The sequence below is a fragment of the Bombina bombina genome, chromosome 3, assembly GCF_027579735.1.
Source record: "Bombina bombina isolate aBomBom1 chromosome 3, aBomBom1.pri, whole genome shotgun sequence".
Lineage (NCBI taxonomy): Eukaryota > Metazoa > Chordata > Amphibia > Anura > Bombinatoridae > Bombina > Bombina bombina.
In genome coordinates this window covers 789294150-789310689 of record NC_069501.1, presented here as the reverse complement: position 1 = coordinate 789310689, position 16540 = coordinate 789294150, and the positions used below count along the sequence as shown (strand labels likewise).

The 16540-nt window shown below is 40.6% G+C and overlaps 1 protein-coding gene across 1 annotated transcript in view; it reads left to right on the top strand.

Annotated features, from left to right (window-relative positions):
* The window catches only part of EIF5B (eukaryotic translation initiation factor 5B), a 411763-nt gene that overhangs the window by 90814 nt on the left and 304409 nt on the right, over positions 1-16540 (top strand). The window contains exons 5-8 of the mRNA XM_053707685.1: positions 6487-6695; positions 8073-8223; positions 8474-8575; positions 14671-14760. Coding sequence (XP_053563660.1) covers positions 6487-6695; positions 8073-8223; positions 8474-8575; positions 14671-14760 — 552 coding nt within the window. The remainder of the gene's footprint in view (positions 1-6486; positions 6696-8072; positions 8224-8473; positions 8576-14670; positions 14761-16540) is intronic.

The following is a 16540-nucleotide window of genomic DNA, read 5'->3' as shown; positions in this document are numbered from 1 at the left end:
TACTTCTCAAGCCAAGCCAGCCTGGAGGCCAATGCAAGGCTGGAACAAAGGAAAGCAGGCCAAGAAACCTGCCACTGCTACCAAGACAGCATGAGATGTTGGCCCCCGATCCGGGACCGGATCTGGTGGGGGGCAGACTCTCTCTCTTCGCTCAGGCTTGGGCAAGAGATGTTCTGGATCCTTGGGCACTAGAAATAGTCTCCCAAGGTTATCTTCTGGAATTCAAGGGGCTTCCCCCAAGGGGGAGGTTCCACAGGTCTCAATTGTCTTCAGACCTCATAAAAAGACAGGCATTCTTACATTGTGTAGAAGACCTGTTAAAAATGGGAGTGATTCATCCTGTTCCATCCAATCTGTTCGTAGTTCCCAAAAAAGAGGGAACATTCAGACCAATCTTAGATCTCAAGATCCTAAACAAGTTTCTCAAGGTTCCATCGTTCAAAATGGAAACCATTCGAACAATTCTTCCTTCCATCCAGGAAGGTCAATTCATGACCACGGTGGATTTAAAGGATGCGTATCTACATATTCCTATCCACAAGGAACATCATCGGTTCCTAAGGTTCGCATTCCTGGACAAGCATTACCAGTTTGTGGCACTTCCGTTCGGATTAGCCACTGCTCCAAGAATTTTCACAAAGGTACTAGGGTCCCTTCTAGCGGTGCTAAGACCAAGGGGCATTGCAGTAGTACCTTACTTGGACGACATTCTGATTCAAGCGTCGTCCCTTCCACAAGCAAAGGCTCACACGGACATTGTCCTGGCCTTTCTCAGATCTCACGGGTGGAAAGTGAACGTAGAAAAAAGTTCGCTATCTCCGTCAACAAGGGTTCCCTTCTTGGGAACAATAATAGACTCCTTAGAAATGAGGATTTTTCTGACAGAGGCCAGAAAATCAAAACTTCTAAACTCTTGTCAAATACTTCATTCTGTTCCTCTTCCTTCCATAGCGCAGTGCATGGAAGTAATAGGTTTGATGGTAGCGGCAATGGACATAGTTCCTTTTGCGCGAATTCATCTAAGACCATTACAACTGTGCATGCTCAGTCAGTGGAATGGGGACTATACAGACTTGTCTCCGACGATACAAGTAGATCAGAGGACCAGAGATTCACTCCGTTGGTGGCTGTCCCTGGACAACCTGTCACAGGGGATGAGCTTCCGCAGACCAGAGTGGGTCATTGTCACGACCGACGCCAGTCTGGTGGGCTGAGGCACGGTCTGGGGACCCCTGAAAGCTCAGGGTCTTTGGTCTCGGGAAGAATCTCTTCTCCCGATAAATATTCTGGAACTGAGAGCGATATTCAATGCTCTCAAGGCTTGGCCTCAGCTAGCAAAGGCCAAGTTCATACGGTTTCAATCAGACAACATGACGACTGTTGCGTACATCAACCATCAGGGGGGAACAAGGAGTTCCCTGGCGATGGAAGAAGTGACCAAAATCATTCAATGGGCGGAGACTCACTCCTGCCACTTGTCTGCAATCCACATCCCAGGAGTGGAAAATTGGGAAGCGGATTTTCTGAGTCGTCAGACATTTCATCCGGGGGAGTGGGAACTCCATCCGGAAATCTTTGCCCAAATTACTCAATTGTGGGGCATTCCAGACATGGATCTGATGGCCTCTCGTCAGAACTTCAAGGTTCCTTGCTACGGGTCCAGATCCAGGGATCCCAAGGCGACTCTAGTAGATGCACTAGTAGCACCTTGGACCTTCAAACTAGCTTATGTATTCCCGCCGTTTCCTCTCATCCCCAGGCTGGTAGCCAGGATCAATCAGGAGAGGGCATCGGTGATCTTGATAGCTCCTGCGTGGCCACGCAGGACTTGGTATGCAGACCTGGTGAATATGTCATCGGCTCCACCATGGAAGCTACCTTTGAGACGAGACCTTCTTGTTCAAGGTCCGTTCGAACATCCGAATCTGGTCTCACTCCAACTGACTGCTTGGAGATTGAACGCTTGATCTTATCAAAGCGAGGGTTCTCAGATTCTGTCATTGATACTCTTGTTCAGGCCAGAAAGCCTGTAACTAGAAAAATCTACCACAAAATATGGAAAAAATATATCTGTTGGTGTGAATCTAAAGTATTCCCTTGGGACAAGGTAAAAATTCCTAAGATTCTATCCTTTCTTCAAGAAGGTTTGGAGAAAGGATTATCTGCAAGTTCTTTGAAGGGACAGATTTCTGCCTTGTCTGTGTTACTTCACAAAAAGCTGGCAGCTGTGCCAGATGTTCAAGCCTTTGTTCAGGCTCTGGTTAGAATCAAGCCTGTTTACAAACATTTGACTCCTCCTTGGAGTCTCAATTTAGTTCTTTCAGTTCTTCAGGGGGTTCCGTTTGAACCCTTACATTCCGTTGATATTAAGTTATTATCTTGGAAAGTTTTGTTTTTGGTTGCAATTTCTTCTGCTAGAAGAGTTTCAGAATTATCTGCTCTGCAGTGTTCTCCTCCTTATCTGGTGTTCCATGCAGATAAGGTGGTTTTACGTACTAAACCTGGTTTTCTTCCGAAAGTTGTTTCTAACAAAAACATTAACCAGGAGATAGTCGTGCCTTCTTTGTGTCCGAATCCAGTTTCAAAGAAGGAACGTTTGTTGCACAATTTGGATGTAGTTCGTGCTCTAAAATTCTATTTAGATGCTACAAAGGATTTTAGACAAACATCTTCTTTGTTTGTTGTTTATTCTGGTAAAAGGAGAGGTCAAAAAGCAACTTCTACCTCTCTCTCTTTTTGGATTAAAAGCATCATCAGATTGGCTTACGAGACTGCCGGACGGCAGCCTCCTGAAAGAATCACAGCTCATTCTACTAGGGCTGTGGCTTCCACATGGGCCTTCAAGAACGAGGCTTCTGTTGATCAGATATGTAAGGCAGCGACTTGGTCTTCACTGCACACTTTTACTAAATTTTACAAATTTGATACTTTTGCTTCTTCTGAGGCTATTTTTGGGAGAAAGGTTTTGCAAGCCGTGGTGCCTTCCATCTAGGTGACCTGATTTGCTCCCTCCCTTCATCCGTGTCCTAAAGCTTTGGTATTGGTTCCCACAAGTAAGGATGACGCCGTGGACCAGACACACCTATGTTGGAGAAAACAGAATTTATGTTTACCTGATAAATTACTTTCTCCAACGGTGTGTCCGGTCCACGGCCCGCCCTGGTTTTTTAATCAGGTCTGATAATTTATTTTCTTTAACTACAGTCACCACGGTATCATATGATTTCTCCTATCCAAATATTCCTCCTTTACGTCGGTCGAATGACTGGGGAAGGCGGAGCCTAGGAGGGATCATGTGACCAGCTTTGCTGGGCTCTTTGCCATTTCCTGTTGGGGAGGAGAATATCCCACAAGTAAGGATGACGCCGTGGACCGGACACACCGTTGGAGAAAGTAATTTATCAGGTAAACATAAATTCTGTTTTTTCCAGTTCCTCCTCTTTTTGTATGCTTTTTTTCCTCCTTTTTTGCACCTCACTACTTGGCTATACGTTAAAACTGAGGTATGTGTCTGGTGGGAGGTGTATTTATAGGCATTTTGAGGTTTGGGAAACTTTGCCCCTTCCTGGTAGGAATGTATATCCCATATGTCACTAGCTCATGGACTCTTGCCACTATGAAAGAAATTAATTTATCATGTAAGTTCTTGCATAAATTTGTTTTTTTTTCTCGCATCCTTAAAAACAGCTTAAAAAAGCATTTTAAAAATTGATGATTTCTAGAAAGACAACAGATATAAGACATGCTATGAATTGTCATTCTAAGTATGTCGTGTATCTGTTGAAATGTCCTGGAAGGACGAAAAGGACCATTAAGAGAAGGGTAAAGGAACATCTAAAGAATATAGAAAGAGGGAATGTGTCACATGGTGTAACTGACCACTTTAGGGATGTCCATAATAATGACAATTCCAGCCTTAGATTCAAAGCAATAGAACAGGTGGTCTTTGGAGAGACGTGGGAACAGGTTACTTCTCTTGAGACAGAGGGAAACCTATTGGATCCACCGCTTTCAGACTTAAAGGGACACTAAACCCACATTTTTTCCTTTCGTGATTCAAATAGAGCATGCAATTTTAAGCAACTTTCTAATGTACTCCTTTTATCAAATTTTCTTCATTCTCTTGGTATCTTTATTTGAAATGCAAGAATGTAAGTTTAAATGCTGGCCCATTTTTGGTGAATAACCTGGGTTATTTTTGCTGATTGGTGGATAAATTCATCCACCAATAAAAAAGTGCTGTCCAGAGGTCTGAACAAAGAAAGAAGCTTAGATGCCTTCTTTATCAAATAAAGATAGCAAGTGAACGAAGAAAAATTGATAATAGGAGTAAATTAGAAAGTTGCTTAAAATTGCATACTCTATCTGAATAACAAAAGAAAAAAATTGGGTTCAGTGTCCCTTTTAAGAGCCTCTGGGAATAAACAGGGATGTAGATATTCAGGCCTTCTTGGTATAGATATTTTCAGTATGTGTCCTCACATGTTTCAAAAACAAGTTTCTAATATGTAATATATTTGGGATTTTGTTTTTTTAAAATTTGATGTTTTTTGGTTGGGGCCCTCTACTAATAATAATAATATATTATCTATGGGTTAATATGAATTTGTGTTCTCCCTATCTTTATATTATGACCAAGTATGATTTTGGTTTATGTATTTAGGATTGATTTAAACAAAAAACAGTTAGAGACTAATTTTCTAAAAGAAGTAACGGTCAATATTTTGTGCTCCCTGGCAACATTTTCTTTGTTTTTAACAAGCAAATAGGCTTTTATTAATTAATGGCCAACATTTATCAATTTAATTTTTAAATTAGTAATTGTATAACTAGTGTTATTAACTAATAATTTGTTTATGAATGTACAACCGTACGTCATTATTTTTCATCCAGTATTAAAGTGAAGGTCAATTTAATTCATCAAAATTGACATTTCAAGCGTTTTCTTCAAAAACTTACATTTTAATCCTGAGAGCCGCTGCAGCGCTTCCTCCACCCGTCGCAAGTCCTCTTTGCGGGTCCAAAATGACGAATACGGCTTCATCCAATCACGGTGTTCCCTCAGGCCATGATCTCCCTGGGGGGAACGCCCTGATTGGGGGAAGCCAGATTCGTCATTTCTGACGTAAGCAGAGGCTTCCGACGGCCGTGGGAATTGATGGAGCAACTTTCAGGATTAAAAAGGTACGTTTTTAAAGAAAACGCTTGAAATGTCAATTTTGATAAATTAAAGTGCCCTTGTTTTTAATAGGATTATTAAAAACAAGGGCACTTATTCGTCAAAATTGACCTTCACTTTAATTAATTTGACAATATATTTTTTATTTATAATATATAGGTACATGTATTTTTAGGTATAAATATGTGTGTATACACTAGTAGCATTTATACACTTCTTTTTTCATTTCTTTTTAGAAATCATCGAGTTCTAAAATGCTTTTTTAAGCTGTTTTTAAGGATGCAAGAAAAAAATGTCAATATTGAATATCAGATTATTTATCAGTTTGTCTAGTTAGGAACTACAAAAAACATTCTCTGGTTCCTTTGTATTCCTCCCTGTGTTTTATCTTATTTCTTGTATAATTATTGTGTTCCCCTTAGAATCCATTGTATTCTACTTATGCATATAAACTATCACAAAAAGACAACAGAGCTGATACAAAATTGAAGCATATAACGGAGCTGTTTTCAAAATTGCTACAGTGTAGCGTGTATCCAGATCCACGTCCACCTTACGCCACAGTGCAGGACACCGATCTAGATACACGCTACACTGTAGCAATTTTGAAAACAGCGCCGTTATATGCTGCAATTTTGTATCAGCTCCGTTGTCTTTTTGTGTACGACTCCCTTGTCCATTTGCCACATTGTTTGGCTGCCTCTGAGAGTATTTAAAGGGAGATCAAATCACAGTGGGCATATCAAGCTCTTAAATACATCTTGTTCCATCTCTGCAGTGTACTATTATACTACACCTTTGTGGTGGACACGTGTTCAACTTGCCTAATATCGATTGAGGTCTCTTGTGTGAGTACCCACCCTGAGGGGATTTTGCTATTGTGTTTTATTATGACATTTTATTAAACAGACTATGCTATGAGAAGCTTCTTAGTTGAATCCTACAGCAAAAGTCATGGTCCGCAGAGAGCTTCCAAAGCATCAGAGGGATCTCATTTATAAAAGGTATCAGTCAGGAGAAGGGTACAAAAGAATTTCCAAGGCATTAGATATAAAATGGAACACAGTGAAGACAGTCATCATCAAGTGGAGAAAATATGGAAAGATATTATATATATATATATATATATATATATATATATATATATATATATATATATATATATGTGTATGTGTGTGTGTGTGTGTGTTTATTTTTAAGCTATACAATCTTTATCCTGTGCCACTAATGGCAATTATAGGAAAAATAAGCCACTACATTCATATCTGTAGACATTTTTCTTTCTCAAATTATTTAACATTTTGCAGATGATGATTTTGATAAAAAGAAAAAAGATAAAAAAAAGAAGAAAGTGGAAAAGGATGACAAAGAGAAGAAAAAGGGGCCTAGTAAAGCTACTGTGAAAGCTATGCAGGAAGCTTTGGCTAAAATGAAGGAGGAGGAGGAACGGTTGAAAAGGGAAGAAGAGGAGCGATTACGAAGATTGGAAGAGCTGGAAGCTAAGCGCTTGGAAGAGGTAAATAAAGCAGTGTGTTCTTTAGTATTGTTTGGTTTTACTTAAATATATTTTTTCAGCACCTTTTTATGAAAAGCTTAAGCTTGAAATACTGTTTTTGCTTTGGAAAAGTGAACCTTTCTGTGACTGCTCCACACTCCTTCAGTGACTTGAGTGATGGTTCTCATTTTGATGTACCTTTTTACATGTATTTATATTTGCACAGTTTCTCATAAGACCTAACATTTGAGTGTCTTGTCCCAAAAGGACAATGATACTCTATTCTTGTTATAATTTTCTTTCTGATCAACTGGGGGATTTCAAGGTGTGGTTACTGAATTGATATGCTTAAAGCTTAGCAGATGTATTCTCCTCTGTTCTTATAAATACTGTATAACGCAACAGTGTTTGTTTTAGGTTTAAATACTTGGAAACGTGTCTTGCGTCTGTTATATTTGTTTTCTGTATGATATGACTGTGGTGGCATATGCCAGTGACCGGCTCTTTACATAGCAGGCAATGTATTTATAGTTTTTTTTGTACACCCAATAGATTTCCTTAGTTGCAGGAATATTCATTCTGGTGGGTGCAATATGCCAGAATATTAATTCTGGATGTTTTTTTGATACTTTCTTTGAAACAAAGGGATGACATTGAGGTAAACACAAAAGTTTTATGTAATGCACCAGAATCGGGGTTCCTTAAAGGATTACTTTCTGTTATAATTTTTAAGCTAAACAACTAACATATTAAAGTTAATAAACATTAATTAAAACCTACTGACCTATATTTTCTCCAAAACGAAGTTTCATAATGTTCTAAAAGTTATATCTTTTATTCGCCGATGATGTCACGTTATCCTGCCCACTATTTTCAGAACTGTGTGTTCAAAATACTTAAACCAATAACTTTGTGTTTAAAGCGCCATTTTGAAACCTAGGTATTGTAAACGGATTGGTACAGAGCAAAGGATACCCACTGAGTGGGTTTGGAAAACAATTAAATTTGCAGACAAGATTTCTGATATACGGTAGATATGTTAATGAAATGCTATTGATAAAAAGTGTATTTGGGGTAGTTAGTTAGTAACAGGCATAGAAAATATTTACTTACAGTGGCCCTTTAATTGTGTACACTGTTAATTCCTTGATTGTCCAGACAAGTAAGTATTTCATACAGTTTTACTTTAACAAGTATTTCAGTTGATCAAGTTGGAAGAACAGAATGTGATTCTTCTGGCACCTGACAAGCCTATAAGAAGTTTGTTTTTTTATATCTAATCCCACAAAACATGAGTTGTTGTCTTTTTTTATTTTTTATTTATAAAAGTAGGCATTCCCTGATTTGATTTGTAAATCTACTATAAGAAAAATAACTAGGTTTTTTGTGTCCTTCCAGGAAAAACTAGAACAAGAACGAAAAGAGAGGCGGAAACAGAAGGAAAAGGAAAGAAAAGAGCGTTTGAAGAAAGAAGGGAAGCTGTTGACCAAAGCTCAGCGAGAAGCCAGAGCACGAGCAGAAGCTACACTTAAGGTCCTCCAAGCTCAGGGTATGTAATGCACAACATTTCTTAACACTAATTTGTACATCCAAGCTAACCTGTTTAACTTGTCCATGTTGGAGAATATCGCTCTACAAGAAGATCACACCCTCTTCACATCCCAGGCAAGCATTAGTATATCCGTAGCAGATTACATTACAAGTACTTCATATTTTCCCCCATCTTATAACATGTTATTGTTGATTGTTAAAACTGAGCGTCAGGTGATGACTTATAATCTAACGTTTTGCTTGTGCAGGTGTTGAAGTGCCATCTAAAGATTCTGTGCCAAAGAAAAAGCCAATTTATGAAGACAAAAAGAAAAAGAAGGCACCGCAAAAGGAAGTCCAGAATAAGGAAGGTAAATATTTGTGCCGCCCCAAACATTCTAGATTACATTCTAGATCTCCTCTTCTACTCTCCAGTTCATAATTTGCAGCATTGTGTAGTGTGCTTCACATCAGTAAGTTAATTACAAAATGGTATACAAGAAACATATTTATAAGGAAATGATATTTTCAGAGAGCTGGTAACGGTATATATTTCTGTGTGTTCTGTTTCTCCAACATAGGTGTGTCCGGTCCACGGCGTCATCCTTACTTGTGGGATATTCTCTTCCCCAACAGGAAATGGCAAAGAGCCCAGCAAAGCTGGTCACATGATCCCTCCTAGGCTCCGCCTACCCCAGTCATTCTCTTTGCCGTTGTACAGGCAACATCTCCACGGAGATGGCTTAGAGTTTTTTAGTGTTTAACTGTAGTTTTTATTATTCAATCAAGAGTTTGTTATTTTGAAATAGTGCTGGTATGTACTATTTACTCAGAAACAGAAAAGAGATGAAGATTTCTGTTTGTATGAGGAAAATGATTTTAGCAACCGTAACTAAAATCCATGGCTGTTCCACACAGGACTGTTGAGAGCAATTAACTTCAGTTGGGGGAACAGTGTGCAGTCTCTTGCTGCTTGAGGTATGACACATTCTAACAAGACGATGTAATGCTGGAAGCTGTCATTTTCCCTATGGGATACGGTAAGCCATGTTTATTACGATCGTAAATAAGGGCTTCACAAGGGCTTATTAAGACTGTAGACTTTTCTGGGCTAAATCGATTCATTATTAACACATATTTAGCCTTGAGGAATCATTTTATCTGGGTATTTTGATATAATAATATCGGCAGGCACTGTATTAGACACCTTATTTCTTAGGGGCTTTCCCAAAGCATAAGCAGAGCCTCATTTTCGCGCCGGTGTGGCGCACTTGTTTTTGAGAGGCATGGCATGCAGTCGCATGTGAGGGAGCTCTGATACTTAGAAAAGACTTTCTGAAGGCGTCATTTGGTATCGTATTCCCCTTTGGGTTTGGTTGGGTCTCAGCAAAGCAGATACCAGGGACTGTAAAGGGGTTAAAGTTTTAAAACGGCTCCGGTTCCGTTATTTTAAGGGTTAAAGCTTCCAAATTTGGTGTGCAATACTTTTAAGGCTTTAAGACACTGTGGTGAAAATTTGGTGAATTTTGAACAATTCCTTCATGTTTTTTCGCAATTGCAGTAATAAAGTGTGTTCAGTTTAAAATTTAAAGTGACAGTAACGGTTTTATTTTAAAACGTTTTTTGTACTTTCTTATCAAGTTTATGCCTGTTTAACATGTCTGAACTACCAGATAGACTGTGTTCTGAATGTGGGGAAGCCAGAATTCCTATTCATTTAAATAAATGTGATTTATGTGATAATGACAATGATGCCCAAGATGATTCCTCAAGTGAGGGGAGTAAGCATGGTACTGCATCATTCCCTCCTTCGTCTACACGAGTCTTGCCCACTCAGGAGGCCCCTAGTACATCTAGCGCGCCAATACTCCTTACTATGCAACAATTAACGGCTGTAATGGATAATTCTGTCAAAAACATTTTAGCCAAAATGAACCCTTGTCAGCGTAAGCGTGGCTGCTCTGTTTTAGTTACTGAAGAGCATGACGACGCTGATATTAATATCTCTGAAGGGCCCCTAACCCAATCTGAGGGGGCCAGGGAGGTTTTGTCTGAGGGAGAAATTACTGATTCAGGGAACATTTCTCAACAGGCTGAACCTGATGTGATTGCATTTAAATTTAAGTTGGAACATCTCCGCATTTTGCTTAAGGAGGTATTATCCACTCTGGATGATTGTGAAAAGTTGGGCATCCCAGAGAAACTATGTAAAATGGACAAGTTCCTAGAGGTGCCGGGGCTCCCAGAAGCTTTTCCTATACCCAAGCGGGTGGCGGACATTGTTAATAAAGAATGGGAAAGGCCCGGTATTCCTTTCGTCCCTCCCCCCATATTTAAAAAATTGTTTCCTATGGTCGACCCCAGAAAGGACTTATGGCAGACAGTCCCCAAGGTCGAGGGAGCGGTTTCTACTTTAAACAAACGCACCACTATACCCATAGAGGATAGTTGTGCTTTCAAAGATCCTATGGATAAAAAATTAGAAGGTTTGCTTAAAAAGATGTTTGTTCAGCAGGGTTACCTTCTACAACCAATTTCATGCATTGTCCCTGTCACTACAGCCGCATGTTTCTGGTTTGATGAACTGATAAAGGCGCTCGATAGTGATTCTCCTCCTTATGAGGAGATTATGGACAGAATCAATGCTCTCAAATTGGCTAATTCTTTCACCCTAGACGCCACTTTGCAATTGGCTAGGTTAGCGGCTAAGAATTCTGGGTTTGCTATTGTGGCGCGCAGAGCGCTTTGGTTGAAATCTTGGTCGGCTGATGCGTCTTCCAAGAACAAGCTACTAAACATTCCTTTCAAGGGGAAAACGCTGTTTGGCCCTGACTTGAAAGAGATTATCTCTGATATCACTGGGGTTAAGGGCCACGCCCTTCCTCAGGATCGGCCTTTCAAGGCAAAAAATAGACCTAATTTTCGTCCCTTTCGTAAAAACGGACCAGCCCAAAGTGCTACGTCCTCTAAGCAAGAGGGTAATACTTCTCAAGCCAAGCCAGCTTGGAGACCAATGCAAGGCTGGAACAAGGGAAAGCAGGCCAAGAAACCTGCCACTGCTACCAAGACAGCATGAAATATTGGCCCCCGATCCGGGACCGGATCTGGTGGGGGGCAGACTCTCTCTCTTCGCTCAGGCTTGGGCAAGAGATGTTCTGGATCCTTGGGCGCTAGAAATAGTCTCCCAGGGTTATCTTCTGGAATTCAAGGGACTTCCCCCAAGGGGGAGGTTCCACAGGTCTCAGTTGTCTTCAGACCACATAAAAAGACAGGCGTTCTTACATTGTGTAGAAGACCTGTTAAAAATGGGAGTGATTCATCCTGTTCCATTAAGAGAACAAGGGATGGGGTTCTACTCCAATCTGTTCATAGTTCCCAAAAAAGAGGGAACGTTCAGACCAATCTTAGATCTCAAGATCTTAAACAAGTTTCTCAAGGTTCCATCGTTCAAGATGGAAACCATTCGAACTATTCTTCCTTCCATCCAGGAAGGTCAATTCATGACCACGGTGGATTTAAAGGATGCGTATCTACATATTCCTATCCACAAGGAACATCATCGGTTCCTAAGGTTTGCATTCCTGGACAAACATTACCAGTTCGTGGCGCTTCCTTTCGGATTAGCCACTGCTCCCAGGATTTTCACAAAGGTACTAGGGTCCCTTCTAGCGGTGCTAAGACCAAGGGGCATTGCAGTAGTACCTTACCTGGACGACATTCTGATTCAAGCGTCGTCCCTTCCTCAAGCAAAGGCTCACACGGACATCGTCCTGGCCTTTCTCAGATCTCACGGCTGGAAAGTGAACGTGGAAAAGAGTTCTCTATCCCCGTCAACAAGGGTTCCCTTCTTGGGAACAATTATAGACTCCTTAGAAATGAGGATTTTTCTAACAGAGGCCAGAAAAACAAAACTTCTAGACTCTTGTCGGATACTTCATTCCGTTCCTCTTCCTTCCATAGCTCAGTGCATGGAAGTGATCGGGTTGATGGTAGCGGCAATGGACATAGTTCCTTTTGCGCGCATTCATCTAAGACCATTACAACTGTGCATGCTCAGTCAGTGGAATGGGGACTATACAGACTTGTCTCCAAAGATACAAGTAAATCAGAGGACCAGGGACTCACTCCGTTGGTGGCTGTCCCTGGACAACCTGTCACAAGGGATGACATTCCGCAGACCAGAGTGGGTCATTGTCACGACCGACGCCAGTCTGATGGGCTGGGGCGCGGTCTGGGGATCCCTGAAAGCTCAGGGTCTTTGGTCTCGGGAAGAATCTCTTCTACCGATAAATATTCTGGAACTGAGAGCGATATTCAATGCTCTCAAGGCTTGGCCTCAGCTAGCGAGGACCAAGTTCATACGGTTTCAATCAGACAACATGACGACTGTTGCGTACATCAACCATCAGGGGGGAACAAGGAGTTCCCTAGCGATGGAAGAAGTGACCAAAATCATTCTATGGGCGGAGTCTCACTCCTGCCACCTGTCTGCTATCCACATCCCAGGAGTGGAAAATTGGGAAGCGGATTTTCTGAGTCGTCAGACATTGCATCCGGGGGAGTGGGAACTCCATCCGGAAATCTTTGCCCAAGTCACTCAGCTGTGGGGCATTCCAGACATGGATCTAATGGCCTCTCGTCAGAACTTCAAAGTTCCTTGCTACGGGTCCAGATCCAGGGATCCCAAGGCGGCTCTAGTGGATGCACTAGTAGCACCTTGGACCTTCAAACTAGCTTATGTGTTCCCGCCGTTTCCTCTCATCCCCAGGCTGGTAGCCAGGATCACTCAGGAGAGGGCGTCGGTGATCTTGATAGCTCCTGCGTGGCCACGCAGGACTTGGTATGCAGATCTGGTGAATATGTCATCGGCTCCACCTTGGAAGCTACCTTTGAGACGAGACCTTCTTGTTCAGGGTCCGTTCGAACATCCGAATCTGGTTTCACTCCAGCTGACTGCTTGGAGATTGAACGCTTGATTTTATCGAAGCGAGGATTCTCAGATTCTGTTATCGATACTCTTGTTCAGGCCAGAAAGCCTGTAACTCGAAAGATTTACCACAAGATTTGGAAAAAATATATCTGTTGGTGTGAATCTAAAGGATTCCCTTGGGACAAGGTTAAGATTCCTAGGATTCTATCCTTCCTTCAAGAAGGATTGGAAAAAGGATTATCTGCAAGTTCCCTGAAGGGACAGATTTCCGCCTTGTCGGTGTTACTTCACAAAAAGCTGGCAGCTGTGCCAGATGTTCAAGCCTTTGTTCAGGCTCTGGTTAGAATCAAGCCTGTTTACAAACCTTTGACTCCTCCTTGGAGTCTCAATTTAGTTCTTTCAGTTCTTCAGGGGGTTCAGTTTGAACCCTTGCATTCCGTTGATATTAAATTATTATCTTGGAAAGTTTTGTTTTTGGTTGCAATTTCTTCTGCTAGAAGAGTTTCAGAATTATCTGCTCTGCAGTGTTCTCCTCCTTATCTGGTGTTCCATGCAGATAAGGTGGTTTTGCGTACTAAACCTGGTTTTCTTCCGAAAGTTGTTTCTAACAAAAACATTAACCAGGAGATTATCGTACCTTCTCTGTGTCCGAAACCAGTTTCAAAGAAGGAACGTTTGTTGCACAATTTGGATGTTGTTCGCGCTCTAAAATTCTATTTAGAAGCTACAAAGGATTTTAGACAAACATCTTCCTTGTTTGTTGTTTATTCCGGTAAAAGGAGAGGTCAAAAAGCAACTTCTACCTCTCTCTCTTTTTGGATTAAAAGCATCATCAGATTGGCTTACGAGACTGCCGGACGGCAGCCTCCCGAAAGAATCACAGCTCATTCCACTAGGGCTGTGGCTTCCACATGGGCCTTCAAGAACGAGGCTTCTGTTGATCAGATATGTAGGGCAGCGACTTGGTCTTCACTGCACACTTTTACCAAATTTTACAAGTTTGATACTTTTGCTTCTTCTGAGGCTATTTTTGGGAGAAAGGTTTTGCAAGCCGTGGTGCCTTCCATTTAGGTGACCTGATTTGCTCCCTCCCTTCATCCGTGTCCTAAAGCTTTGGTATTGGTTCCCACAAGTAAGGATGACGCCGTGGACCGGACACACCTATGTTGGAGAAAACAGAATTTATGTTTACCTGATAAATTACTTTCTCCAACGGTGTGTCCGGTCCACGGCCCGCCCTGGTTTTTTTAATCAGGTCTGATATTTTATTTTCTTTAACTACAGTCACCACGGTACCATATGGTTTCTCCTATGCAAATATTCCTCCTTAACGTCGGTCGAATGACTGGGGTAGGCGGAGCCTAGGAGGGATCATGTGACCAGCTTTGCTGGGCTCTTTGCCATTTCCTGTTGGGGAAGAGAATATCCCACAAGTAAGGATGACGCCGTGGACCGGACACACCGTTGGAGAAAGTAATTTATCAGGTAAACATAAATTCTGTTTTTAAAGAAAACATAAATGCAAACCTCTTTCAGAGCCAATAGAAGTGAGTTCTCCAATTGAAGATATGCCAGTGTCTCCAGTACCAGAAAAAGAAGCTTCTGCCACCACAGTGGAACAAACAGGTCTGTAATATTACTGTAGAAAGAGTAATTGTTTTATTGCAACAATCTAGTTTTTTTTAATGTTTTAGAACGTTTTAGTGATTCTCAACAATGGTTTCTGCCCAGGGCAGTGGATGGCATGTAGTGCTACTTGGATGTTTTTACTGCAGCCCCTTTCTTTTTATAGAGCAGAAAAAATTACCCTGGACTATCAATATTCTACACAGTTATGATTAGGGCAGTTTCAAAGTCATTTACATCTAGTGTTAATTGACTACAATCAAGGGAGAATAGATATGTAGTTGGTTTGGTCAATTTGTAACATACTTAGGCTACATAAATTGACTTCCAGACTTTGTGGGGGGCACAGTTGTTACAGAAAAATTTGTATGGTTTTGATTATCTATGGGGAAGGAAAAAGTCTTTTGCATACCACATAGTATGTTTGTTATTGTTCTTTGGGTTTTTGAACCAGTGGTTGTCTACATTTTCATTTTATTTTCGTATTCACCATTTTTGCCAGTGATTTGCTGAACTATGTTTGCATTTTTCGTAATGCCAGATTTTTGTTACATGTCACATTTTTATGCCAAATTTTACTGTATATTTAGCAATCAGGCAAGGATTACAGGACTCCTAGGGCTATCACTTGTGCTTTCTTCAGGAATTAATTTAATTAATTTTTGGCCTGTAAATCATTTGCTTTATAATTCTTCTGCTTCTTTTATAAGCTCAGAGGAATTAATTAATTTGCATGTTTCTCATGTAATTTGTGAGTTTTAAAGTGAAGGTAATCTTAAGCATAGTCGCTCGAGTCATAGGAAAGAATTTTAAAAATTAATGAGACTTTCATTCATCAAATGTGTGGGATATACTTATCTTTTGCGATTTTTACCTTATAATGATAGGATAAGCGCCTTTCCTCCACCCGCCATATTCATCAATTGTAATGGCCCGGGGGAAACAACGATTGGTGGATCATCTGTCAATTGATGAATATGGCCGGCGGAGGAACAACGCTTGTCCTATCATTACAAGGTAAAAATCACAGAAGATACGTATATACTACACATTTGATGAATGAAAGTCTCATTCATTTTTAAAATTTTTCTTTTTTAATAATTTGGAGAAGTTGTGTGTTTTTTTTTTTTGTTTTTTTTTTAGCCTTACCCAAGGGACAGTCTAGTCAGAATTAAACTTTCATGATTCAGAATGCAATTTCTTTCATGTAATTGGCAAGAGTCCATGAGATAGTGACATATGGGATATACATTTCTACCTGGAGGGGCAAAGTTTCCCAAACCTCAAAATGCCTATAAATACACCCCCACCACACCCACAATTCAGTTTTACAAACGTTGCCTCCTATGGAGGTGGTGAAGTAAGTTTGTGCTAGACTTCTACGTTGATATGCGCTTCTCAGCATGCTGAAGACCGGTTCCTCTCAGAGTGCAGTGAATGACAGAGGGATGTGAAGGGAGTATTACCTATTGAATACAATGGTCATCCTAATGGGGATCTATTTCATAAGTTCTCTGTTATTGGTCGTAGAGATTCATCTCCTACCTCCCTTTTCAGATCGACGATATACTCTTATATACCATTACCTCTACTGATTCTCGTTTCAGTACTGGTTTGGCTATCTACTTTATGTAGATGAGTGTCTTTTGGTAAGTATGTTTTCTTTTATTTAAAACACTCTCAGCTATGGTTTGGCACTTTATATGTAAAGTTCTAAATATAGGTTTTGTACTTATATTTGCCATGATTCAGGTTAATCAGTATATTTCCTTTTTGCAGA